This window comes from Hypomesus nipponensis, chromosome 13 (genome assembly GCF_054491055.1).
Source record: "Hypomesus nipponensis isolate SF chromosome 13, ASM5449105v1, whole genome shotgun sequence".
Classification (NCBI taxonomy): domain Eukaryota; kingdom Metazoa; phylum Chordata; class Actinopteri; order Osmeriformes; family Osmeridae; genus Hypomesus; species Hypomesus nipponensis.
The window spans coordinates 4,939,993-4,967,862 of NC_140373.1; the positions used below are offsets into that span (position 1 = coordinate 4,939,993).

At 41.3% G+C, this 27,870-nt stretch overlaps 1 protein-coding gene and 1 pseudogene across 5 annotated transcripts in view; both read left to right on the plus strand.

Moving 5' to 3' along the window:
- The first annotated feature begins 964 nt into the window (after nucleotides 1-964).
- LOC146259619 (ras-related protein Rab-5C-like) lies at nucleotides 965-3,914 on the plus strand (annotated as a pseudogene). The gene is made up of 5 exons (XR_014729531.1): nucleotides 965-1,282; nucleotides 2,598-2,749; nucleotides 3,062-3,184; nucleotides 3,402-3,495; nucleotides 3,646-3,914. The product of XR_014729531.1 is annotated as a ras-related protein Rab-5C-like (transcript).
- A 5,823-nt stretch (nucleotides 3,915-9,737) lies between these two features.
- Nucleotides 9,738-27,870, plus strand: part of LOC146259620 (zinc finger protein 385C-like) — a 39,147-nt gene continuing 21,014 nt past the window's right edge. For 2 of the 4 annotated variants that reach the window (XM_084670718.1, XM_084670721.1), the window contains exons 1-3: nucleotides 9,738-9,891; nucleotides 26,232-26,510; nucleotides 27,448-27,522. In XM_084670718.1, coding sequence (XP_084526844.1) covers nucleotides 9,843-9,891; nucleotides 26,232-26,510; nucleotides 27,448-27,522 — 403 coding nt within the window. In that variant the 5' untranslated portion in view covers nucleotides 9,738-9,842. Of the gene's footprint in view, nucleotides 9,892-25,056; nucleotides 25,484-26,231; nucleotides 26,511-27,447; nucleotides 27,523-27,870 lie in introns of those variants that run through there. The other 2 variants (XM_084670719.1, XM_084670720.1) reach the window with 2 other exon arrangements.

A 27,870-nucleotide genomic window follows, 5' to 3' on the forward strand; every position in this document is an offset into this window, starting at 1 on the left:
CCCACGCACATAAAGCTCTCCTTGACCGTGATGCCAAGAAACGTAATTCCAGTGTATTTCCTCTGTGTAATTTTGTTTGCATGAATCGCATTGAATCTGTATCATAACCTCCTGGATTTTAACTGTTAAACGAAAGTCTAGCATTGGATTGGTCGAGAGCTTGTATCAGGTGATGGGCGAATCCCGGAATCTCGGTTATGCAAGGCGGAAGTAAGTACTGGGTTTTTTGCTAAACTGAAGTGTCCGAAATAGAAAACACAAGAAACATATAGCATTGGGGAATCATACTTCTACGACTTATGTCTGTTTTCTGCTTTTGGTAAGAAAATCGCGTGCATCATTCCAACATTTTTATGTATCCTGCGACGTATTTGTATTTTCCAGTTGTGCTAAGCTAAATAGCTAATGTGGCTAACGTTAGCTCTCAAGCGAAAAAGCTAGTCAGATAGATAGTTGCGATTCAGACTAGTATTGTGTCACAAGATATGCCATAATAACCTAAACTAATAAGACTAGTAAGTTAGTTAGCCAGTAGGTGGTTTGATTACATCTGATCTTCCTGTGTACACCTTTGCGTGCGTTGAAGTGTTAGCTAGCCAATAGTCAATAGAAAAGGAAAGTTCATGTTCAAATAACTGTCAGACCGTCCTTACTTTAGCTACAACATTAGTAAGTTATTTAAAGCCACATGTATTTCAGAGACTACAAGTATTAAAGCTGTCTGGATAAATGCAAAGTGAACCAGGTCTAACGTTAGTGGCCCTCTATTACTTCCACTTACACCTACACCTCGAGGGACTTTCCAGCCTACACCAGGAACTGACCACTGAACAGAGCAGAGAGTGCATTAATCAGTTAGACAGGCAGCTATTTTTAAACAACATGTCCTGAAGGTAATTTTCAACCACATTTTAGTGCATTGTCAGACTCTAAACCAACCTCTTTACATTTTTACCAGATTCCAGGTTCCAGATATCTGCTTCTACTACCCTTGCCGGGGCCTCCAAAACCTACCAACAACTTTTCAAAAAACTTCAACCACCTCCACCCGTGCTGCCTAACTTTTTGTGGCCCAGTCCAGGCACCTCTTACCCAGGGTAGCCTCCTCTCAGCTCCATGGCGGGTCGTGGAGGACCAGCGAGACCCAACGGTCCAGCAGCTGGAAACAAAATCTGCCAGTTCAAGTTGGTGCTTCTAGGGGAATCAGCTGTGGGGAAATCCAGTCTGGTTCTGCGCTTTGTCAAGGGCCAGTTTCACGAATATCAGGAGAGCACTATTGGAGGTAAGGCATTGCAAATGGTTATTTGTCTTATCAACCTCTGCCAAAACTGGTGGTGGTTAAAGTGTTTTTAAAACTTGGGTGCTCTAAATATTTCTTAATCAAATGAACTGCTCATGATCCAAGCATTTCCAGAATGAAACATGGTACAGATGGTCATGGTTTCAAATAGATACCAGGGCTTTGCTCACTCATCTTTATTGATAATATGTCCAATGACAAAAGCAGGCTAAATTGTCTGGAGGTCCACTGGTCTGTTTAGACAACTCAATTGATGGCAGCTTCATTATGCAGTAAGACTGTGGGAAAAAAACAACAACTATGTGTCTTTTACAGCAGAAATACACACAATAACCAACACTGACCCACAACACAATGGGCATAGAAAATGGATACTATGTATAAAGTATGCGAAGGGTCAAAGGATACAACTAAGTTATTGGGCTGTTTACTGCCAATGGCGTCATGTGATTGAGGATTTTTTTTGCATGCCAAGTGAAGTGTTAAAAGCTTACATCCAGTAGATTAGAATTTGTGTTGGATCTTTAACTCTGAAGTCGCAGGGCCAGTCGAGTGAGTTCATTCTGACAACTCAAGACCTGTCTGACAGGCTTGGGTAACGTGGTAAGATACAGTACCCTGAAGATGTTTGTATGTTCATACTGTTTGTGAAAATGCGGGGCTTAGTAATTCCCGTTCCTGATGAATCCACTTCTCAGTAGCTTTCTCCTCTTTTATACTGTCCAATATTCGTTATCTTTGTCGCCTTACACAATTGAAGTTATGTAACATGAAAGCCCTTTGTATCAATGTGTTTTGTCAGAATATCAGATGTTATTCAGCACCATGGTTAGGATTGGAGTACAGTTCATTTATCCGCATCAAGGCCTTTTAAAGTATGCTAATGTTGACTTTTCTTGTGTGTGTGCTTCTAAATTCATTTAATGTATGTGTACCTAACCTATTTTGCTTGTTGGATGACTCAAAGCAAGATAATATCCTCATTTCCATGGGCCACTGTCCTGATGTGAGGAACTGCAACTGAAAGCACGTCTCCGCACAAAGGCCCTTCATTGATTGGCTGGGCTATAGTATCAAGTTGCAAAAATAAGGTTGACAATGGCATCATTGATCGAGTCAGATAAAAAATAAATAATAATAATAATAAAAAAAGTTTTTTTTAAAATCAAGGTTTGTCTGAGGCTGGGAGACAATGCAAGATAGGACAGTATTGCTATAATCTCAACTGATTAATTTTTATTCCAGATAACATTCTTGTCATTTTTTGTGCGGTTCTCTTTTTCTTCCTTCTTTCCAGCTGCCTTTCTCACACAGACGGTCTGCTTGGACGACACGACAGTCAAGTTTGAGATTTGGGACACGGCTGGACAAGAGCGCTACCACAGTCTGGCACCCATGTACTACAGAGGTGCTCAGGCGGCCATTGTGGTCTATGACATCACTAACACAGTATGTCTGTTTCTTGGTCACAATTTGTAGCCCAGAATTAGTTAAACTGTGAGATGAAAAGTATTGAAACAAATCGGAATGTTGGGAGAAAGATTGTGAACATACAAGATACAAATAAATAAAAATCCTCTTATCCTGAAATGAAGTAAAAAGTCACATCCTATTAAATATCAGGAAACAACATTATTTGGTAAATTGTTGGCCAATTTTCAGACTAAATAAACAGTTGAATAGAATTAATGTTTTTTTCCAGTTAATGAAAATAGAATAGGACTGAATACAAACTGAGTGTTGTTGGTCATGTTATGGCAGGATACTTTCACACGAGCAAAGAACTGGGTGAAGGAGCTGCAGAGGCAAGCCAGTCCCAACATAGTGATTGCTCTGGCTGGCAATAAGGCAGACATAGCTAACAAAAGAGCCATTGACCAACAGGTAAGTGTGATATAAACTATGTGTGTATTAGTCAGTATGATATGGTACATGGTAATTTTGTTTATGGTTAATCATAATAAGGATAATGAGGATGAAGTTAATGTTTACCATAGATGGGAAAAAAAAAATGAGAACATGTATGCCATGATATGTATACTCAAGGTTAATGTGCCACTCCGGTAACAAAAAAAGTGTAATAACTTTGTTGTTTTTTTAGGAAGCACAAGCGTACGCTGATGATAACAGCTTACTCTTCATGGAGACCTCAGCCAAGACTGCCATGAACGTGAACGAAATCTTCATGGCTATAGGTAAGAATAACATGATCTAAATGAAAGAAAAACCATCGAGAAGTATGAAAAGCAAATGGGGTTAGTTTCTCGGAAACTTGTTAATTAATTCTTAATTCTAAGTTGTCTTTTGCTGTGTCTAAGAAGTAGTTGTTTTTTTTTGCGCCGCAGCCAAGAAGTTGCCCAAGAACGAGCCACAAGGTGGAGCTGGAACAGGGGGCAGGACCAGACCTGGGGTGGACCTACAAGAACCTGCCCCCAGGGTCGCAGTGGCCAATGCTGTGGTGGGAGCAACTAGCCAATGGAAATGAACTTACCGAGCGAGCCCTGAACAACAATGTTGTCAGGATGACAACCAATTAGAGCCCAGCGAGGGCCGGAGACCGGAACCACTTAGCCCTCCGCACTTAAACTGAGATTACAGATGAGATTTTATCTTCCCCTTTGATTGAAAGGAGTGTTAAAAAAAAAAAAAAAAAATCATAAGCTACCACAGCCCTCTCTTATTTTTTTTCATGTTGTTCTCTCTATATCTCTCTCTATTTATCTCTCTCTATATATCTCTCTCTTTATATATCTCTATATATCTCTCTCCCTATATCTCTCTTTTTTATATCACTCTCTCTTCCCCTCATTTCTTTGAATCTTCTTCTCCCAAACGCAACCTATTTGTGTTATTTAATTCAAATATTACCTGGATTATGTCAATGCTCTTGAGGAGTGTTGTCATGGCGAATTTTGTAACCTTCTTCGTGTCCAGGTGATGGGTGCATGCTACATTTTCTTTATTTTCTACCCCACTCCAATCTTTTCCTTCCGTGTTGATCTTCCTCATCTGGAAACCCCAAAAAGATCCTCAAAGGGGAAAATGTGTCTTAACACCTCCCAGTTCTCTCTCTCTCTCTCTCTCTCCATTTTGTAAATTAATAACAGCCTTCATTGCAAAGACCCTCAGTTTTTTCCTGGTCAGGAAAACCACATGGGCCTTTGGTAAAGCCACTGTTGTGGCGCAGTAGTGTATAATTTCATTGGATACACCTAATGTGATATCTCTGATCTGTGCATCAAATTTAATTATGTACCCAATGTGCATTAACACCTATGACATCAGTCATTTTTAGCATCATGTGTTTTTTTTGAATCTGTAAATGTGAAAATAAATTCTAAGGCCAGAAGAAAAAGTTTGTATGTGGTGAAAATAATTGTCCAGAATGTAGATTTATGAGTTCAGATTGGATTATATATAAATACTTTTCATAAATGATTAGCAGAATAGGGCGTACCAATGATACAAATGAAATGTTATTAGGAAGTGCAGCTATTGTGTGAAAACATGGTCAATAATAGTATTACATACGTTTTACGTTTCCATAAAATTACATTCCAGTGACATTACATTTAAAGTATCCCAAAAAGAAAAATCCTCTGAAAAAAAATTTGTTTTCATTGGCTTGCTGTTTTTGCTTTGTGAAGAACCCCTACCGTGGTCCTAAAAGTAACTCCACCAACCAATCTATAAAGGGATAGAATACACATTAAAATAAGGGGCACATCACGTCACATGACAATCCTCAATCTTCTGTTTATTTGTGTTTTGCTTAAATAGTTCTGCAGGTTGAAATTATTTTACCATATCTGACATTGTTTCTAAATGGCCTTTTGACTTGTCTACTGGAATCCCCTTTGTTAAAGTATAAATGTTGGGGGAATGTCCCTGTACTTAATGTTAGTCGCTCTGGATAAGAGTGTCTGCTAAATGAATAAATGTAAATGAAATGTATAATAACAAAGGTTTTATGCTGTGGCATCAATAGTAATTTTGCCTGCTGCAACAACAACAAAAATCAAGTCCTGCAAAAGAAAAAGAAAAAGGGGATAAAGAAGTCAGTCTAAAGTTGTGCCTATTGCATTTGACCAGTAGATGGCAGGACAGCACTAACTTTGCTTGTAATTTCTTAGTTTGCCAAATAATTCCCCTGAAATGCATTTTCCATAGAACACATTTTTCATAAAATATACCACAATATCTGCAATGCCCTGGAATGGTATGTAATGTTTTGTGTAGAATTCTTTAAATTGAATCATCAAATAAAATAACTCCAATGGTAGATAGGTTGATTGAATTATGAGAGCCTTTTCACTTTCTTTACTAAATAAAAAACGCGATCGAAAATGTGTTCTTATAAGTTATCAATTGGCTGAAGAGAATGTAGAGAATGTTTTTGTGTGTGTGAGAGAGAATCTATAGTGTACTTTTGTTACCTTGAAACAACATTGAATATATTAGTGTGTGCTTTACCTGTGAGTGTGTTGCTTTGTGAGAAAAGACTTTCTGTGTAGCAAAAAACTATTATCTAGTGTCTTGCAGGAGACCTGCCAATTCACAGCTGTAGCTTTAATCCTCTAAACTGCCCTTTTTGTGTCTCCAGGTTAATGCAGTGGCTCAGTCTTTAGATGAACTGTGCTTTCATGCATGGTCTTCTTTTTTTGTACAATGGTACTGTGAATGGCATTGGTTATAATGTAGTGAACTAATGACAGTGTGTGCTCGCCTAGTAATTCAATATACAATTTGCAATTGTGCAAATTGCTAATTGTGCAATTGTTTTCTAATACCATAAGTGGTTAATCTGTTTGAAAATACTTGCATACTTAATTTCTTGTATAGTGGTATATATGTTGGATGGAGTCTAAAATTGTCAATTTTGTAAAGTCTTTCAAGTCAGATATCAAATGCCACTGCAAACTGGGGATAGAGAAAATCATGACACCTAAACAATTTTTGAGAAGGTGCAACAAACTGGAACTGTCAAAATTGAAATTGGAATGGGCGTGTATACTGTATCCTGATCATTTTATGGTTGAGATTGCAGCTCAAATAAAGCAACACGTACAAACATACTTTTTGGTTGCCCTGCCAAATGCATGCAGACACTGTTTCCCGAGTAAATGATTTCTGGTTTGGCAGTACCGTCAATCTTTCATTTTGTGAAAAAATAAATGAATTTCATACTACACTGCTGTTGTGAATCACAAAGGCAGGCACTAGTATGAATTTACATTTGTAGATGTAGAGAGAGAAAGAGTAAAAGACATGGACAACAAAAATAAATGCTTGCCCTATAGATTTGATCCTATATGATAATCTCTTTATTTTCCATTTTCAGCCTATCAAAATGGCTTAAATTGGTAGTTTGGCCCATAACTACCATGAACAGTGGTTGTCATAACAACAAGGATTTTTGAATTAACCTCCCGGCGCATTCTGTGCTATGGTGGACCCAATGAACCATTTCTGTTCTCCCCCCCCCCCATCTGTCAGGTGTGAGTGCAGGGGGTGGACCCAAAATGCAGGGCAAGGCAAGCAAAGAAGGATCAAAAAACAAAATATATTTATTTTCGTCAAAAACTCAGGAACAGGAGGGAATACTCACAGGTACGACAACAACAAAGCCACAAGGATTGACAAAGGTGATAACAGCTGGGTGATTGGAACGAGAGGCAGGAGTGCACGGAGCTAGAAAATTGCGACAAAACCTGGACCGGACAAACACCCAGAGAGACAGACAGAAAACAGTAGGGCAGGGAGAACTAAGATAACAAAAGAATAACTGGGGCATGGCCGTGGCCATGACACCATCAGCACGCGCAAGCTTAACTGAGGTGATACCCATAACAAAAGTGGGAGATCCATCCATCACTTGTCTAAGGGAAATGGGTTTGAACCCCAGACATACAGTACATCAATAATGTGTTAAAAACGTGCAAAGAAATGACCTTGAGAATGTCCCCTTTCCTTTAGAGTGAGTGAAGACCTCACCACCACATACAGATATGCCAATGAAATCCACAGCTCTACCAGATTTGTAAATTATCTCGCCATTGCAGTGAGCAACACATCTGAGATAGCCTGAGCTGTTCCTGATATGATTCTTCCATTTTCCTAGATAAACACACACTGGGCAAATGCCAAGGGCATTCAGAGAATGAGGAATGTGTTATCTTAAGCTTTGGCAATGATGATGTTCCATATTCTTATCCTGCAGTAACAAAACAAATCTCTACTATGGCCACTTAAAATTCATCAGTCGGCTGGAAGAGTTTGTAAAAATTGGCATGCTTAATTAGGCTTCTCTTTTTCATCATTTTGTGTTTACCCAAGCTCTAAGCATTAAGACAGTGTGTGGTTCATTTATAGTAATGTTTCATCAATATTACACAATATTTAAATGTATAGACCTTATTCAGCCCATTTTTAAATCATAAATCAGTTTTAATCCCATCTCAATTGCCACCCAGCCCATCTGGGGTCATAGCATTATGTGACCTTGTTTCATCAAGCAATCTGTAATAAGATCTTTCAGAGCTGCCAGAGGGTCAATATTTGTTTGTCTTTTGCTCTCTAGCTCTTCCTCCAATATCAGTTTTTGATACCACTCACAATTTAGCATTTACCGTCTAACTTTGAAGGCAAAGATAGATGGAATCGGAATGTATGCACTTCAAAGCCTGTTACTGTGGCAACCAGGTAAATTGGGAGGTAAGGGTCTGGGGGGGGCGGCAAGGTTGTGATTGAGATAAGCCGTATGCGACGTATGGAGGGCAGACTTAAAATGGCTCCAAATTAAACCAATCGAGATAATGCACATGTGCAAGACCACCATTATATTTTCATGCACTTTTACATCTCCTTGCCTTTTAACTCGACCCTATTTTCAAGCACTATGTGCTAGAGACTCAGTTCAAACCTTGAGATACTCAGAACAAAAAGTGTACTCAGGTTATATGTTTCCACCTACCAACATCTTGAACTTTTGCGACTATCATATAAAACTGTATAACTTGTCACCCATGGGAGATATTTTCAGTCCCCTCTCAATCATTTCTTCAGATGGATGATCTATTAGCACAAGATTATTGCTGCTTTATACACGTTAGATACGATTTATACTTCCAGAATATGGGAGCTCACAAAGCTTGTGGATCAAAGTTATGGGACCAATACTTGAATTCACTACTCATCAGTTTTTAAAGGCTAGACTCTTCATTAACTTCATATTGATTTTTACTTTCCACTTTCCACTTTTCTTTCTTTCTTTCTTTCTTTCTTTCTTTCTTTCTTTCTTTCTTTCTTTCTTTCTTTCTTTCTTTCTTTCTCTCTCTCTCTCTCTCTCTCTCTCTCTCTTTCTCTCTCTCTCTCTCTCTCTCTCTCTCTCTCTCTCTCTCTCTCTCTCTCTCTCTCTCTCTCTCTCTCTCTCTCTCTCTCTCTCTCTCTCTCTCTCTCTCTCTCTCTTTCTTTCTTTTGTGTGTGTGTGTGTATGAACACACACGTTATTTTTAGGGGAGCCTTCTTGCTGGTCAAGCAGGGTTGCCAGAGGACTTCCAGTGCAAGGACATAGCTCAAACTCCAAGTATGTTTCCACAGCACATCCATCACTGTCCAGCTGACAGCTGTCCCGCGAACGGAGAGCGACGGTGGCCAGAGCTCACACAAACATGTGCCCGTAGTGGTATGCTTCCAAAGTCACCCACAGGCATTCGCTTTTGAACGCAGCCCAAAAATGTTAATGAGGAGGGGTGATAGGCCTGCATGGCAAAATAAGGCCTAAAGGTAGAGAGAGATTTTTTTTTAACATGGTGAAGATGACATGTGGTCTGTATTTACATTGACCCTTGAAGTGGCAGTCATTTGTGAGTGAGATATTAATAATTGAAATTAATACTTATTAGTGGCTGATAAAAATACATTCTGTATCATGCGATAAGATTGATATTGAAAGACCCTAAAGGATGGAAATTAAAATGACCACCTCAATCCCAACTCTCATTTTAGAGATACTTTATCTTCTATATTCTGTAAACTGGCAACAAAACATTTTGAAATCAAAATCATCTCACATTCAGTAAAAAAAAAAAAAATATATATATATAAAAAAATATATATATGATGTGGTTCTTCGGTGTACATATATCCATAACCAAATATAATTTAGAAAATGTATATTAGTTAAAAATATTCGAAACTGTTTGTCCAAAGGTCATTGTGCCACTCAGATAATTGGATCTCACTATCAGTGTGTTCTTTTACTAGGCTATATTTGACTATAGATTGGACTTGGTCTATGCATTATTGTCTGCATCACTCCACACTCCCTACAATCATTTGAACTCTACTGGGATCTGTTGAGTCTGAAGATAGATGACGTTGACCCGTTTTTCTCATGTTACAAACATTCGAGACAACTACTAAGCACACACTACATCTAGCGGGGGCATAACAAGCGTGGCTGTCTTGGCGCGCTCGTGACACTTCCAACGCTTCCACTGCACCTGCAATTCGCGCCGCAACAGCTGTGACAGACGTCGAAATGTTCAGCAGCAGCGCAATAGGAGGTACTCTGAAAAGGTCGAGAACAGGTAAGATAACATTCGTATACCAAGCCAGAGTCTAAATAAGTGTAATATGTTCAATTTTATGGCAGAATATATCGATGGAAGTGAAAGAATCAGTCTATTTTGTGCCAGGTGCCACGACATGGCGCGTCTGTTTTTTGATGTGGGAGCTTACAGTGACATGAAGTAACGCTGGACAGTATAACTGTAAAGAAAGGCTACAAACAAGACTGATTTTTGGAATAAAGCCTCTTGATTCGACTATAGGCTACATTGTTTGTCTTAAATTGGTCTCTTCGTCTCAAGTTAAGGTCTTGAAATAAGTTTGAAATGTGTCATGCGCAATTAAAGGCTATGGACTAACCTATGTAACTGTATTGAAGCCTAATTTAAGAATAGCAATTGAAAATATTACAATTGATTCACTGCAGTGCTGAACATGGGTTTGTGATTTACTCTCAAGTGTTTTCGAAAAAGTTAGTAAATATTGTTATTTAGGCTACCAATACCTTTTTAAATCAAGAAGCGCCGCATTTCCGAAGCACATGTCTGGCTGTTCAGTTTGCACGTTTAGAGAGAGTTTGAGTACTAACTTCACAGGACTTAGGAATGACAGAAGATAGAGAGAAGACCTCGTTATTGTCTGTAGCTATCTGTGTATGCGCGCACGCCACTTGTCCATCTAAAATAGGCTGTGCTGGAGAGCTAGAAAAAGATGAGGCAGTGAGCAAAGAGACTGTTGCTAATCATAGACACAACAAACATAATGCTGAATATTTCATTGGGGTTCCATTTGACAAAAAGCTCCCTGTCCTGCTGTACTGTCTCAGCGGATGCCAGCGGTCTCCCCTGGCTGTCGAGCGCTGAGCGAGTGGTGCTGTTGAATTCCTTTAAATGGCCTCTCTGTCTTTGAAACAGTAAATGTTCTTGTCAGTGAAAGCTTTCCCAATTGGTCACTTTCTGGTGTTTGAATGGACCATTTATATCATAGAATGTGATTAATTTGAGAGTTTTCTATAACCTTGTACAAACATTGTCCCTCACTTTTGGTAGTGGGAGCTTTACAGAAACAGTAACCGCTCATTGAGATCCTTGATTGCATCAATGCATCATGTCATGGTGCGCTGATAATGACACACGAACGAATGATCTCAAAACATTTTCATTGACAACTAGACTTCCTGAGGCCTCCAGGAGATTGAAGTCCTGGGCAGCAGTCTACAAATGGTCAACAGTTCACGGGGAGTTCAACTGTGACACACTAGCACAACATATCTCTCACAAAGACAGTAGCATCTCTAGTCTATCTTTTGACTTCTCATTTAAAGGCATGTTTCTCATCCATTGTCCCTGTCTGTGAGTGTTGCCATGGATCGCTCCACTTCCTCTCCAGCTGAGTGTGCAGGGCATCTCCAGTCATCTCCCGAGAGAAAGCTGGATCGTCATCTTATCTGTCCCCTACAGACGACCTCTGCTTCTTAAGGCTCTGCACTGCACCGCCTACAAATGTAAATGGCATCAAATGATCCGTAATGTGTGGACAGCTGGCCCATTCCAAACGGCATGTCCATGCCATTATTCTCAGAATAGAAAAGGAGTCTTGCTGTCTTTAATAAAGCCCCTGTTCTCCCCACTGCCCACTCACTTGGGCGACACAGCTGTTTTCACCATGATTCCGCAAGATAGTGTGGTCAATCTGCGTCACCATGTGCCGCTGTCCACTGTGCTTCGTAGGTGAGAAGGCAGCTCATCATCTAGCCAGCGATTATCTATCTTAGCCGTGTGGCTATGACCCTACGAAGACACATTGGGGGAGTGGTCAATTATACATCGCCACCCTCTGTCTGATGGGATGGCTGGATAGGTGTACTAACTCTTTGTGCTACCTGTCCTCTGTGTCCCTGTGTTTCTCTCGCTCCTCCTCAGCATTCCTCCTCCAGCTCCCTCATCTAACACATGACCGTGCTCGCTGCAGATAACACTCTTTTCTCCTGGGCATGAGCCAGGAGGTTCCAAGCGAATGCACTCTCTCGGTCCCCTCCCCTCTCTTTCACCTCAGACAGAGCATGCACTCTCAGCTCTGGACGAGCTCAATGCCACAGCATTTCATCGCTGTCGTCTGTCTCAGTGAAAACCGTCAGCTGTGAAATTGAGAATAATCATGTGGAACAAGATTGGAGAGAGAGCAGCGTGGGCTCAAACCTTTTCTGCCATAGGACTCATGGTGCAGCTGATAAAGTCTCCCCAACTCCCTAAAGAACATCCTCAACCATCCAAGCTCAGTTCCTATCATTAAAAAAAATATATTCTTTTTTTATTTAGATTTTCAAACATTGGGTTTTTATCTTTTATGTTTCATACTTGGCATATTGAAAATTGGTAATTTAATGTATTTCTTCTGATTCTTTAATTACATTTTTAGTTTTTTAATGTTTTGTCTGAAAATGTGGTTTTGTGTTACAGTTCGCTTGCTACTAACCCCTTTCTACTAACGAACTTTGTACAGGAAAGATGTCTGCTTTTCACGTGCTCCAGTTAGCCCATCATGCATTTACGTTTCCTAGTTAAGTCACTGGGGGGCACGACATCATAGTGGAATATGTTAAGGGGACTGGGGGTAGGCGATGATGGGGTCACCACCTGTCCAATGACACTTGGGAACCTACAACCATAATCTGTCATGTTTTGCCCTTGCAGACAAAAATACGTTGGGCTACTTTAAGGGTATTCTCATCACTTCGCAATCACCTGATTGTTATAAAAGACTCCTGAACAGATTGCTTTTCCACAAATCACTCTATCACCCCATCCCTGTTCCATCACTGTCAAATAGTCTTCCATCCTTGAAGGGATAGAGTACAGAGTCATTTTGGCTGTGATTAGGAGTCAGATGCTGGTCTCTCACCACACAGTCCCAGTTTAATCCTCTCTTTAGAGCTTCCTAGGACCTTTGCCTGGTGGAACTGGAGGGAAGAGAGTGCAGTTTCCATCATCTCTCTGTAAAGTCTGTGAAAGAAACAGTATATGAAGCTTAGGATAGAAATATAATCTTTTGAGACACTGTTGAAATGTGAAAATTGCTTAAAAAGGATCAATAGTCGAGTAAAATAATTGAACGAGTCAGTCGATGCCGAGCTGTAAAGCGCTCTCCAAAGAATAACAACTGCCTGAAACAACTGACTTCTTAATTTGTACCATTCAGTCCCTGAGAGGACCATGTACCCCATCTTTGCTTCATCAATTGCACCTCTGCTGTTATGTAGTCTACAGTAAATCCTTCAGATTGTCTTTTGTATTTGATATAGTCTAGAGACCCGCCATCCGCAAACTATTTCTGTTTAAAGGAAGTGTTTCACTCAATATGTCAAGATTAAGACTAAAGGATAAACATAATTTAATCTATTTGACATTTAAGCAATATTATATGAGAGGGAGTACGTTATTGCTGAATATATTAGCAGGGCTGTGATTATGACCTACGACCTACAGCCATGCTGATATTCAGCAATTATGCACAACCTTGAGTATGATATTGATTTCATAAACAATTCTACAAGCTCCATTAGTTAACAAAGTGACATCATATTATGATTTGTTTGTTTATATAATCATTTATTTGGCTCTGCTAACACAAAATAATTCTGCCACTGGACTTGGATTGGACTGTTGCCAAGCAACACGTAAACATTGTCCTGTCCACTAGTGACAAACGTTTTTTAATGGAAGCAGATTGACACGTTTAGTTAAAATTCCCTGTGCTGTTAAATATGTTCATGGAATGTCGCGTCCCATCAAGATACTTGATCAAAACTAACTTTAATCAACATCTGGGCACATCTGCAATAACACACGAAGGGTGATTATTAAAGGACTACTGTATGCATCACAAAGATCAACCTGTCTAAAATATTGTACCCCCCCCCCCCACACACACACACACATACACACACACAGGCTTTAAACGTTCCTGGCTTTCCCCATAAGTCCACATGAGCCTCTCAGTGTGTAAATATGATACAGAGAGGCTCTGTATTCTGTGATCTTAGAAACATTCTTTAAAGTCAACTCTCAAATAGGCCATTAGAGACTGAGAAGTTAAAACTTTAAACTAGATTTAACTCTACCAAGCAGGATAATGTGGTGTGCTTGCGTTTAGTGCAGCAAAACCCTTTATATTGCTAAATTACAGATTAAATGGATTGTGAACTGAATTAAAAAACATGCTTTACTGTGACCTAAAATCTATGGAGCTGGTTGGAAGTCTGTTCTGCGCTCATGTCGCTGTAAAAGGATAAACCTTGAGGGAGATGCTGGCAGTGGGAGAGTGTGATATGGTTCATTACTTAGACATCCCCTGGGGGTGTATGGTGGGCTGGGCATAGGTTCAACACAGCAGGCAGATGTGTCTGCAATCGAGGGGTGCGACTTTGACCTACACCCAAGAGGAATGTCCTTTGCAGCAGTATGTAATGGCTAGAAATGTAGGGGTTTGTTAAGTGGAAATTGCGAACTTATAGGCTTTGTAGCTGTGACTTGGTCAATCGGTTGGTCAGTCGGTCCACCAAAATTGCATACGTGGTCATAGCTATTGCGAATTTGCACTTGTTTGTTACAGATTTACTCACAATTTCAATTCATATACCCAAATTAAATTATATTTCAAGCCGTACGTCCCTCATTAAACCCATACAGCTTTAGTGACGAAACCCTCTTTGACCTCACAATTACTCCTCTTCCTCGTACTATATATACTACATCCTCCTCTCCAACAGAGAAATAAGTCTATACCAGCCTCAGCAGCAAACCTGAATGAGGACAGGAGGGGGCGGTTGGCAGACTGTGTCTCAGGTCCAAAGAGATGTTTTTCTCCCTCTTTCCCAATCTCTCGCCTACTCTTACCGTGTCATTTTGTCCAGAGGGGAGGATGTAAAACTGTATCCCCAGCTGAGTCAACCGCCATGAATGCATTTGTGCAGTCTAGAGTCTAGGGAAGATCATTGTCAGATGACAATAATGGATGGTTCACAGTAGGTGAAAACAGCACACAGCCAAAGCTAAGCATCAAGGCCACAGCACCACACAAGTTCTCTTATGAAACAAGATGGTTTTGTTGAACTTCTTCATCTGAGTGTATCTATTAGCACTAGCAGTCATTTGCACGGTACCTTTGGACAAGGTACTTCCTCTTCCACTCAAATTATTTATTCTTATTTTTTCTTCCCGTTGCACCCTGTTTTGCAATGTGATATGGAGTCAGATGGCTGAGTGGTGAGGGAGTCGGGCTAGTAATCAGAAGGTTGTCGGATCGATTCCCCGCCGTGCCATATGACGTTGTGTCCTTGGGCAAGGCACCCTACTTGCTTCGGGGGGAATGTCCCTGTACTTACTGTAAGTCGCTCTGGATAGGAGCGTCTGCTAAATGTGATATGGCAGCCCACAGTAAAACTCAATGTAAAATAAAGCAGCTGTGGTTTCAGAAAAGTTTTAGGTTAATGTAACAAAAGACTCGACGTCAATTAATGTTTTTATTTAATTTGTGTCCTTCTCGGCTACTTGACTATCTCAAACAACTTTGCTTTGCTCCAGAATCTCTCCTGGGGATAATAATTGTGCTTATTTAATGTATCAATCCGTTTTCTACACTGTAGTCATTTTACTTTTGTAATTGTAATATCTTTGGCATTGACGTTCACAAAAACTCTGCAATCAGAGAAAATTACACTTGGTTGACAGTCATTAGCACGGCACTGCTAATGCAGTGCCTTTAGTTCTTGTGATTGTGGTTAAATAATAAAAGACTGTTGTGGAGGGATAGACTCCACTGCCCACTCACTCATCAGTCTCATTCTGTCAAGCACTGCATCCCACGCAGCGTGCTGCTTTCATGGGCAGTAGAGGAACAAGCGTCATATCTCCAATGGGGGAAAGAGATGGACAGCCGAGTATACGTGTGCACGTTCCGGTGTTTGTTATTCTTCTTAGACATGAGTTTTAGACTTCCCTCAAAACTTTCATAACATGAATTGTGTCTTTGTCAACTGAATGCAGGATGCTGTAGCAAGGCTATATTTGTAATGGCCATTCGCCTAGGTCATTTGTCTGTCTAGTGTTACAGGTAGGGGGGAGGAGTGAAAGTTGGCTGGAGGAATATCATTGTCAAGGCCGAAAATAGACTTTGCCTGCTTTCACCTTGTCCTATTTTTCAGGGCGTTTTCTCACTTTTAGCAACACACTTTGCAAAAGTCACCGTTTTTAATACATCTGTGTGTGTGTGTGTGTGTGTGTATGTGAAGGCTAATTACTTGTGGGACATACTGCACCTCAGTGCTATCAGACACTTCTCGCTTTAGGGTTCCACGTCATATTTGGCTTTAAAGCCCTGGGAAGTTCAACTTTTCTGACTTTCCTTTTGTATTTTGAGTTTTCTAGATCCTTTTGCGTCATATATATGACATTGCCCAGCTACTGTAAAGCTACTTGCATTGTACCCCCAAAAAACAAGGATTTACCCAAGTCTCCTTCCCCCTTCATCTTTTTAATAGGGGTGGGAATCTTTTGGTACCTCACAATTCGATTCAAATTAATTATTGGGGTCACGAATCGATTAAAAATCGATTCAGGATTTTTTCCGAAAAAAAAAAAAAAAAAAAAAATTAAAAGAAAAGAACATTTTATTATTTATTTTTTAAGTGAATCGCTAGAAGACTTAATTGCGATTCAAATGTGAGTCGATTTTTTCCCCCACCCATACTTTTTAAGCACCTTAGCAAGATTAGGCTGTGCTTCTGCAGGAGTTACCATACTTTATGTAGCTGGAAATTCAACCGATTGGAGTGACAGGTGTTTTCAACAGGGAATTCAGATAACTAAAATGCAATTACATTTTTCTGGTTAGGTTTCCAGATGAGTCATCACTGATAATTACTGTTATTGGGAATAATTGGGTGAGCAGAGGAGAGATGTTGTCTTAGCTAAGTCAAGGTTGGATGGATGCACTGATCCAGACATGAAAACATTGCTTACGTTCTATGTGGAGGGGTTTTGATGGTCTATTCCAATGGAAATGTTGCATTGATCTGCCATCAAAGATTCAATGCCTATGGTGAACCCAGTCAAATTCACCCTAATTCTCCTTCACTCCCTCACCTCTACCATCGGCCATCTTGTTTTATTCTCCCCTTTCCTCCACATTGGCCCTTCAGACATGCGTTTGTTATTGTTCACAGAGAATGTCAGAAGCAAATGATGTGGAAATGGCATAAGGTAAAAAAGGTACCATGGTGCTTTACTTTATGCCCACACAAAATCAATTATGATCATTGTGAAACATTGTAGCCTATATATATAGCTGGCCTGAATGCTAAATATGCTAATCAAAGGGATGTGTGTCTGAAAAATTTGTATAATTTAACTGCCAGTTATGGGATATTTACAATGCCAGTTTATGTGCCAAAGGGCATTGTGATAAGTTGTGATAAAGCAGAGTAATGAGCAGATTTTAAATGTAAGTGTATAACTATAATGCGGCTGTAGTATAGTCAGAAACCTTGACAAAAGCCCTGTTTTCTGGGCCCAGTCCAGACTGAAAGGCCACAGTGCTGAGCAGGTGTGCCTAAACTGACAGCCATGTTAATCAAGGGGGATTAGAACTCTAGGGAGTTTAAATGGGATGGAAAACCATTTAAATGACACCTAACTAGTCATCCTCTTAGTCATCCTTCTCTCTACGGCTTGCCTGTGTCACCCTCCACTCCTGGTATGCATACCCTTTCCCTAAGTACAGGGGATTTAGACAACAGGCATAGTTTTTGTGTTAAGTAAAATCCTAAAGTCTGATCAATCTACTAGAGGCTTGTTAAAATATTAGAGCTTCAGCTTGTCTCAAGGCCTATGTGTCTGTTGTGGCTGTATTCCACTGCTGGTCTGCATGTTGCATTTGTAGTCAGATGAGGGTGGGGTGTGTGTTGACATGAGAGGAGGGAGTTCTGTGCATGACACTTGGATTAAGATGTCATCCGTGCAACTCACTATTGACATCCAAACACTTAGATCACTTAATCAGTATCATTCAAGGGCAAATGCTGGTCTGTCTGTTTTGGCAGACAGCGAGGAGTTGGATGGGTGGCCCAGTCTGGTCTGCACTGCTCTGCCACTGATCTAATGGGACGCAGACTTGAAAGACGGCATAGGATTTGGTGTGAAGGAATGTGGAATGCACACCAACATCACAACAAGACCTTGGTTTAGTGTGATGTTAGTGTTACACTCTATGATTTGAGGGTCTAAAAGTGAACATGTCTGGGAAAGCTTACACTGAATCCTCTAAAGCCTCTCGCTAATGGAAGTGCTGTTTGGAAAAAAAAACATTGAGGAGGAACACTCTTACAAACAGCCATCCCCCTTAACAGTTAATTTCAAATGTCAGTGACAAACTAGCAAGATACATTTGTATCCATTCTTGGATCACAAATGATTAATGTTTCCCAAAAGTCATCTTGCAGGAGTAACAGCCAACAAAGTGTCAAGGAAAACACCTGTGTACAATGCAAATAGTCTAATAATGATTTCTAGATACTGCCTTCTCTTGTTAAATTATCGATTTACCAACAGTCTCAGTTTATATTCTATATTATAATGTTTCAACACAATTTAGGGCAATCTGAATTTCATTCTTTACATTTTTCAAAATATTGTGAACTTTATGGATTACTTCCGGTGCCTCAGAAAAAGCCTGTCTCTTGTTCTGTAGTTGATTTTAAGATGAAGGCTCTTGGGTTCCCCAGAGGAGGAGAAGGAGGATTATAATGCTCAAACTATTTATGTGGGATGAGGCATAAAAAAAAGAATCCCTGTCACAGCCCACCACTGCAGTACCCCTTATCTTTCCCATTCAAACCAGCATCCTATCCTGCATATGATCATCAAATGGCCTACATTTTGTATGAATCATTAGATTAGACTGGCAGGGTTTCATAAAGAAAGAGAACTACGCAAGCAAGCGACTGCTGTGTGCCATGTGTAGAGGCTTCAATGACATTGAAAATGTCCGGGTGTTTGAGGCCGAGCTAACAGTAATGACGAATGCAGGTGAAACAAGGATTTTTGCCATTAGTTTGGTGTCAGATGACAACTTGCATTATCGTAGACCATGTTGTGATCCTATTTCTCGTCTGCGGCTTTTTCAGCTCAGGTGTCTGGTGTTGGATAAAGACACTTTATGGACTTGTTAGTAATCAGGTTGACTGCTTGAATGTTTGATGACAGCATCTTTGTACACATTTCCATCATCATTGAGGACAGGTAATGTGGGAATGTCGAGTTAGTCCCAGTGCTAGGGCCAGTGCTCTCTCAGATGGCAAAAGACAGATACCCCCAATCTGTCCTGCCCGTGTTTGAGTGTGGGCACTGACTCTCACCCTTGCTACTTCCTACTCTTCTACCTAATTTCTGTAACCCTATTCTGTCTCCCGGCCTGTTCTCCCTGTCTGCATTTCCATCTGACTGTTTGTTCCTCTCGTCTGTTCCTCATATTTTCTTAATATCCCTGTCTTTTAGTTCCTCTGAATCCCCTCAGTGTCTTGTCAGTTTTCTCTTCCCACTCTTATTTGTTTGAGCCTGAGCTTGAACATTGTCACCTGCCTGGACTTGTGGAAATGCTGTTAGTGTTTTCTCCTTGTTGTGTGTTTTCTAGCCCCCCCCCCCCCCCGCATCCTTCTGTCCTCCACTTCTCTCAAACATCACTCTGATACATTTTCCCTTTCTCATCCGTCTCTCAGTCCACTGGTCCTTCTCTCTCCGCCTCTTCCTGTGTAGTGCTTTTCCATTCAACTCTATGGCCTAGCTCGTCCTTGATCTAGTGTTCTTTCCTAGGCTGGATGTTTTCCAAGTGCTTTGGCCATAATTAGATGCTCGCTTGGTGTCCTTAAAGTCTTGTCACCTCCTTAGCACAAACTCTGACTGTAGAACACTTAACTTCTATCATTTTATACAGTAAGCTGCCTGTCTACATGTGTGAGTTTTATTATTTGGATCTTTGTCCCACTGGACAACACACAAACATGTCACACCACAGAATAATGTGCAAAAACAAATTGCAAAAGTTTTCCTGGCCAGTACAAATAATGTCTTCATTGGAAATACCCTTTCCTTCTATTTGTAGATGTAATAAGTGTCATGGTATGGCTGAAATATACTTTCAATTTTGAGATACAGACTGTTACAACCACACAAAATTTGATAAATGTGGTTACACTTTCTTTCTCAGTTTTCTTCACATTTTTTGTTTTCACTACAGATGGTAATATAGAGAATCATCATAAAACTTTTCTGCAGTGATTTGAAATCACTATGATAAAAAAAAATTGCTTACGTTCTATGTGGTGGGGTTTTGATAGCCTATTCCAATGGAAATGTTGCACTGATCTGCCATTAAGGATTCAATGCCTATGGTGAACCCAGTCAAATTCACCCTAATTCTCCTTTACTCCCTCACCTCTACCATCGGCCATCTTGTTTTATTCTCCCCTTTCCTCCACATTGGCCCTTCAGACGTGCAGTGTTTTAACGTTCACAGAGCATGTCAGAAGCAAATGCCACTAGATGACAAACACCTTGCGTGAGTTTACTGCGATCCTCATGAGAAGCAACACAGCCTGTGTCTGAATGGCCACAAAGCCAATATGAAAATGTGCCTGGGTAGAGGAGATTGCATTTCTAGTTATTGTGCCTGGATGTGGTTATATAGAGCACTAAAACTCGGCATGACAACCGTCTGTGCAGGGTCTGTGCTCTCCTTCATAGGGTACATCACAGACTGTATGGTAGATCAGTACTTTCCCTCTTAAAAAAATGTAACCATTATCACGTCCGTTATTTTTTACATGTTGCATGGGTACACAGTATTTCAATAACGTTTACAATCCTAATACCACTTTCGGAGCCAGAGGACCAACATGAGATACTTTTTATGAGACGTCCAAAGATAACAACAACTTAACACAGAGGTGTAGGGACAAATACGTCTCCGAGGACACATTGCTGAGGTCACAGGTCCTGTGGGTGGCATCTGTTGTGTCTTGGTGGCTATGTTGGATGCTGCTCCTGCCTCTGGGTTGGAGGGGCTGAGGGCTTGGCCTGATGAATGGAGGGGCCCCGACTGACATGGGCTGAGGTGTGAAGGAACGTGTAGGCCTGCGGAGCAAAACAGCAACTGCTGCCCACACCCCATTAATCACTCCTCAACTATGGAGGCCCTCGAGGCTCAGACAGGGCCTCGTTTTCATGGCTGTGGTTAGAGGGACGGAACTCGTGGCCAAAAAGTCAAACAGTAGCACCAATATTTGTTTTCTTTGTGTGCGTTTGATAGTGAGCGTGTCCATTTTCAAACTCTTGTGGAATTATTATTATTATTTCATTTAAGTTGGGTGTGTTGGGGTTGGTGGTGAGTAAAAGTTCTGCCGTTGGTCTAGTGAGCCACTAAACCTTTTGTTATTCTAGCACGATACACAATGCCAACACCGTAATATTTATTCAAACAGTGGTCAAACATAAACTGGTGACATAAAGTCACCAGTGGAAAAGGCTATATAAATTTGACTTGTATCCTAAAGGAGAAGCCATTCTCTGACTTGCCTGCAGTAGGTCATAGTTAGCAGTGGAGGTCTGCTCTTTGTCTAAGTATAGCCTGGGACTGCAATCCCAGAGAGGACGCGTGAAACAGATTGCTTGCTTATAGATCCTATCTATCTCACCAGCTTGTCATGTTGACCATGGCAAAGACAAAGGACTCTGAGTGGATGGTACTTGGGTGTAGAGTGTGTGTGTGTTTGTGAGGTTAAGGGATTGCGTGCCAGTGTGTTGCTATGGGAAAGTGTGTATGTAGACATGAGTACTCTAATTAAAGAGATGGCATGTGAGGAACCTGCTGCTTCTTTGCTCTGCTGTTGAACACCGTCTTTAATCTCCCTGCTGTGTAGAGTATTAGTGTCACGAATGCCAAAGCTTGTGTGTGTGTGTGTGTGTGTGTGTGTGTGTGTATGTGTGTGTGTGTGTGTGTGTGTGTGTATGTGTGTGTATGTGTGTGTCTGTATCTCTGTGTCGGTTATCTCCCTGTTGTTGTGGGGTGTCAGTGAAGGATGCCAAACCACTGCAGACATTTGTTTGGATTTTTGCCAAAATGGAGGCAATACTAAGCTGGTAGGCTACTTGTTAGTGTGATGGTCCTTAACTACCAACAACATGTGCTGACGTTCGTTTATAGAACGACGTATGTATTCCTTAACAGACCCAAACACACTGTTCTCTGAACGATTTGCATATCTGAGTCACACGCGCAACAATTCACACTCTCTCTGCCTCACAGCTCAAACTGAGTCTGTGAACACAGAAAGGGAAGAGCTTTACCCACATACTGGGTTGACAACAAAACAGAATGAATCAGGGTGTTTAATGAATCACTGTTTTGTTGTTTTCTGTGTTGGTGTGTTTTTGTGTCCGTGTGTGTGTATGTGTGTGTGTTTGTGCGTGCATGACTGTGTGTGTATTGTCTAAGAGGTACTGAATATGGCTTTCCAGCCCTGACTCATCCTGCAGCCCTTTCCAGAGTGTCTCCTTGTCCTGTCTTGGCTCTGACTGGGGTGGATGAGTGTCATTACATCATAAGGCTATCTCTATGTCATGTTCAAAAATATATCTGAGAATGTGGGAAAGGTTTGAGCCAACAACGACTCATTCAAATATAGATGTGATAGATCTATAATCAGATTTTAATGATTATATGCTTATTTAACGTCAAGATGACAGGCTTTCTTTCTATTATCTCTCTTTTTTCTCTCTCCTTGTCTCTGTCTCTGTTTCTTTCACCTCTCTTTCCCCTCCTTTTATAACCTACCACCAAAGCAGAGCAGTGCATATTAATGCTCCTAATGACAGCAAGCAAATTGGATGAGCCCTTCCAAAACTGTCCCAGTGTCTCCATCCGTAAGTCAGAGGCGCGCTGCTCTGCTGCCGACACATGGCCCCCTCATGTATCTCTGTGGTCTTAGGGTTAGCTTGGCTCTGGTGATTGATATTGGAGAGGAGATACGTGTACCTGCCAACACAAACAAACTCCCGCCGATGTGTCCCTTCTCACCAGTGTTACCATGAAGACGCACACAGGAGGGGTTTGCTCTGGACTCTGTAATCATTTTGCCGTAGAAAGATTTGTAAAATTTTTGGAAACTTTACTGTAATAATACTGAAATACCTTTTGGGGGGGGGGGATGTTTTGATGGATATCCTGAAGTATCTTTGAGAAGCTACGTAATGACCCAAGTGTACTGCGTCAGTGTTAGTGTCACTGTACATCAGGTTCTCGGAATAACACTTTACACATGCTTCATTTACTAGGCCTACACATTTAAGCTTTGATTAGCTATAGGTACAGGTACAGGTACAGCAATGTCAATCCTTTGGAACTATCTTGGCAAGGCTTTTGTTTAAGCACAGGATCAGAGTGTAACTCTTTACACTCCGCCATGCTCTCCACAGTCCCTCATTAGTCAAACCATGTTAGCCCTCACACGGAGCCGTCACAGACCCAGCCAGCCCATTAAACAGATGGAGAGAGCAGGTGGAGAAAAAGCAAGCCTGTAAATTTCCCTTGGCAGTGGGCAGAAGAAGGTGCCAGTTTCAAAACTGCCAGTCAGCTCCCTCCTGATCCAGCCCCGTCAGGCTCCTCACTATAGCCAGCCATCCGCTGCTCGCCGCTTATCACCCATAATGCCCTTTCAGGAGCGGAAGAGGCTGATTCGTAGCGATGACAAGGCAGTGGCGGGCAGCTGTTGGAAGTTGTAAAAGATGACTGTATTTTGATACAGTTGTCAGGGGCAGGGCACATGTACGAGTGGGGTACATGAAGGACTGGGGGTAAGAGTCCTCAGATCTTTTTTATGTATTTTTCTAGCATTATAAACAGGTCCCGTTTGGTGGACAGGGCTACAAGCAGCTGTTTGAAGCAGTAACAGATAACTGTAGTTTGATACAGCTTGGCCTACTGTGGTTGGTCAGAGCAGGGCGTGTAGGGTCAGTTAACATAGAGTCTCAGTTTCACGTACTAACTGATGAGATTTAAAGCCTTCAACACACCAGTCTTTTGAGTGCATTACGTCTCGACCGAGGAATCAGGGTCAAGTCTGGATGTTTGATTTCCAATCCATGAGAAAACCGAGGATTGCCACGGTCAGAACAAGCTTCTCCCAGTTCGAGCTTCTGTGTGCCAAGGGTGCCTTAGAGGAGACACGAATGGCAGCAACACTAGCTATCCACGATTGAGGTCTGATGCAGGTTAACGACACCAGGTAAAAGCCTAGTTCTCGGTATGAATGTGAAGGTTCTCACCCGCTGATAATCTCAGCCGCTTTCCCAGCCACACGCAGACTCACACACCCCCTCCTGCTCCTCCTCCTCAGCTCCCTTCATCCATGTCAACTGATCTGAGAACAGCATTCTGTCACCTTCTTTACGAGGAGGTCGAAGCGCAGAGGGAGAGAGCTCTGACATAAACCATCCTTTACAACCTGCTTTTTATGTGCCTGTCTTAGACACATCATGGTTATTCTCTGTCCCCAGCCAGGACAGGCCGATGAGTGTTGGTATTTACAGGAGGGCAGCTATGTCATGCTAGCCTGCGGGGGTGGATGTATCGTAGAGAAACAAGACTTTGACAGTATCAGACCCTAGACAGCTCTGCTATTTTGGTAGGTGCGGTGTGTGTACTGAAATTCTGGCTTTGTACAGTGTTGGTCTGGGGGAATACTTGGGAACATCTGGCACCAAAGAAGCATCCAATTCATTGTTCACTTGATCTTCCTTTTAATTATAGTGCCACTTAAGGTTATGTTTATAGTTTGGCTTTGTGCACCTACCTTAATATGACTGACTGTACAACCTTACTTGGCCTAAATCACCAGGGTGAATCACAACGAATACCAACTATTCAAAGGTAGCCTAAAGGGAAAAAAAGTGATTTGTATGGGTGTTAAGTATGCCCACTTCTACATTCAATGAAATGTGTGTGTATGCCAGAGAGGGGAGGGGGGGAGGGAGGTCTATAACATGCTCCAGGTGGTGTATCTCTCCTGTGCCAACCCCTGGTCCCACTGCATTTAGGCCAAGCACTACCCTTCCTGTCTCCACACAGGTGCCAGAGACCACACTAATTGTCAAGGGGAACTCTGCCAAACCACAACCCAAATGGCTCCAGCTGTTCCCGGTCAACCTTTTAAAACCTGTTTCCTAATGTGGCATCCTCTGTGTTGGCTGCGCAAAGCTGGTCCTCAAAGACCCCCCCTGTGTTCATTTCAACTAATCACACAATGATGACTAATTGTGCTGTTTGCTGTGTAGTGTTGTCCACTTGCTTCCATGTAGGCGGCTGGTTACAAAATGGGCAGTCAGATGGCAGCTGTATATTCGCCAATAAGGCTCCATCGTGTTGGCTGAGAAAATGGATTTTGAAGCCTTGGAATACCTGGAAGACAAATTAGTTGGAATTAGTTGTAAATTACTGAATAACTGGTGGCTCTGGAAAACCAAGATCAAGACAGATACACTGTAATACCCACACATCTTATTGGTAAGCTGTATTTTTAGGCTGTTTTATCAATTCTGAAAAATAGTTACAATGATTGAATTTAGATGGTCCATGATTGCAACAGGGCATAGATTAGAATTTATTCAAACAGCATCATTATAATTTCATTAGCATAAGCACAATGCAGAAGATTCAAGTATACTTAGCTGACATTCTGACATTTCCAACAGACTTCTTATTGTATGGAGTGTGATTTATGCTGTCAGTCATATAATCAAAGTTTATTGTAGGTATTAGGCTTAGTGCTTTTAAAAGCAATTTATTCCTGAAATAGTCATCCTTATGTCTCCATATCACACACCAAGATAGTGTGTAATAATAGGCCTATAGGATTTGGTTTTGAATGAGTTTGAGAATCTTTGGGGATGTTTTCAGTCTGGTTTCAATTGAAAAATTCAATTGAATGCTTTGCATTCGCCATGGAGATACTAATGACTTAGCTTATGTACCCTTGGTATTTGTGTTACAAATAAGTCAATGGTGTGTAGTTGCAGGATGGATAGCCTGTCCGATTGTCATGTTAAGAGCCAGAGATCTAAGGCTGAGTGGTTGTTCACCTTTCTTAAAACCTTTTGACTGGAGTTAATGGTACATGATCGCCCCCTTGTGGAAGCTAGAAAAAAAAACTCCTGGGAACTGAGCTTTTCACTAAATGTTTAGCTTAGTCATTCTCTCATCATTATTTCACATGGGCCTTAGAAATAATATTTTGGGATTACCTGTCTTTCAGGTATGAAACACCCCATGACCCCCGGTCTGCTGGAGAACAGCCTGTCTTTGTGGGCTGATGAAGAGGAGGAGGAGGAGGAGGAGGAAGACAAAGGGGAGAGGACTCTGTCTTTGGAGAGACGACCTAAGCGTGAGCGGCGTCAGAGCAGTGTGACGCTGTGCAAGGTGTGTAACATCCAGCTCAACTCTGCAGCTCAGGCCCAGATCCACTACAACGGCAAGACTCACCAGAGGAGGATCCGGCAACACAACAAGGCTACTGCCCTGAACGCACACACAGGTGGGTCTGTCAGATCTCTAGATATGCCCCAGTTGTAGGATAGGCTTTTCATGACCTCAGTGACCTCACGACAATTGAGGGGGCTTTTTGTGAGGTGCATGAATTGCTTATAGTACATGTCTACTGTAAAATTCAGGCTGGAGAAATTATGTTCAGTGTGAATGGGCACATTTCAACCCTGTACAATTTAGCAACCGAAAAGCATATTTTGTGACTAAAGACAGCCACTCAAATGACTGGAGGATGTGGCCCATGAATTACCCCTCTGTTTCCAAAATGCCCACACCTGTTTCTCTGATGAGTCATTTATCAACTTCCATTTTTACTGCCCGTGTCACCTAGACTCACTAACTCTTCCCACCCAATCAGCAAGCAGAAAATCATCACACATTTTCTATCTATTGAGTCTATACCTGCTTCATCATCTTAGAGTTCTACTAGCTGAAGTAAATGATCTGAAACAATGTCCTTGAAAAGCTACACCCCTCCTTGTATTTTGTCATAATGATGTGTGTGATGTCATAATGATGCATCCATTGATCAGGTACTGGATCATAATTATTTTTGCCTCTTTTGGGGGTAGGAGGAGGATGGAGAGGTTGTTTTAGGGAAACGTTTTACATGCTGTATCTGGGGAGGCTATTTTTAGACTGTGCTTTGGGCTTTGCTTTGTCAGAGGCGTTTCAGTTACCCTGATTTCTTAAACCAATTAAATCTTTGTGCACTGTGTGTGTGCCTCCATGCTTTTAACATATATACACAATAATGTATTTACATTTTGTATACTGTATGTGCACCTTGCCAGTCATTTCTCACACTACCAAGAACATTGCTAACACTACCAAGAACATTGCTTAAACTAAGAATTCAAATTTTCCCCTGCCCTTTCTGATTTTTTTCCTTTCTTTCTTGAATCTACTTTTCAACCTTGCATTAGTTCCAGCCTTCCTCCATATGAGAAGCATCCCTGCAGGCCTCAGCTATGTGACCGTCCCCTTCTCTCGTCTGAAAGGTCACTGCTTCTCTCCTACTTTAGACGCCTGTGAAACACAGGACAGGCTTATTCACCATGGTGCAATATTCAAAACGTTCCCTACACAAATGTCACTGACGAAGCTCAATATGCACTTTTCTCTGTTCTCCTCGAAATAATTCACCCTCAGTTCTCAGGGGAACACTGTGACACTGTCTGACTTTGTGGTAAACACATTTCATTAGTTGTTTTGGCATCTTTCGCTAGTCACCAGTCATCAAATGTCAAATAACAAAATTTAGTAGGATGATGTTTCAGGATGCAATATTTCAGTTGATGACACTACACAGTAGTAACTTGAAACACATATAGCAACACAGTAGCAAC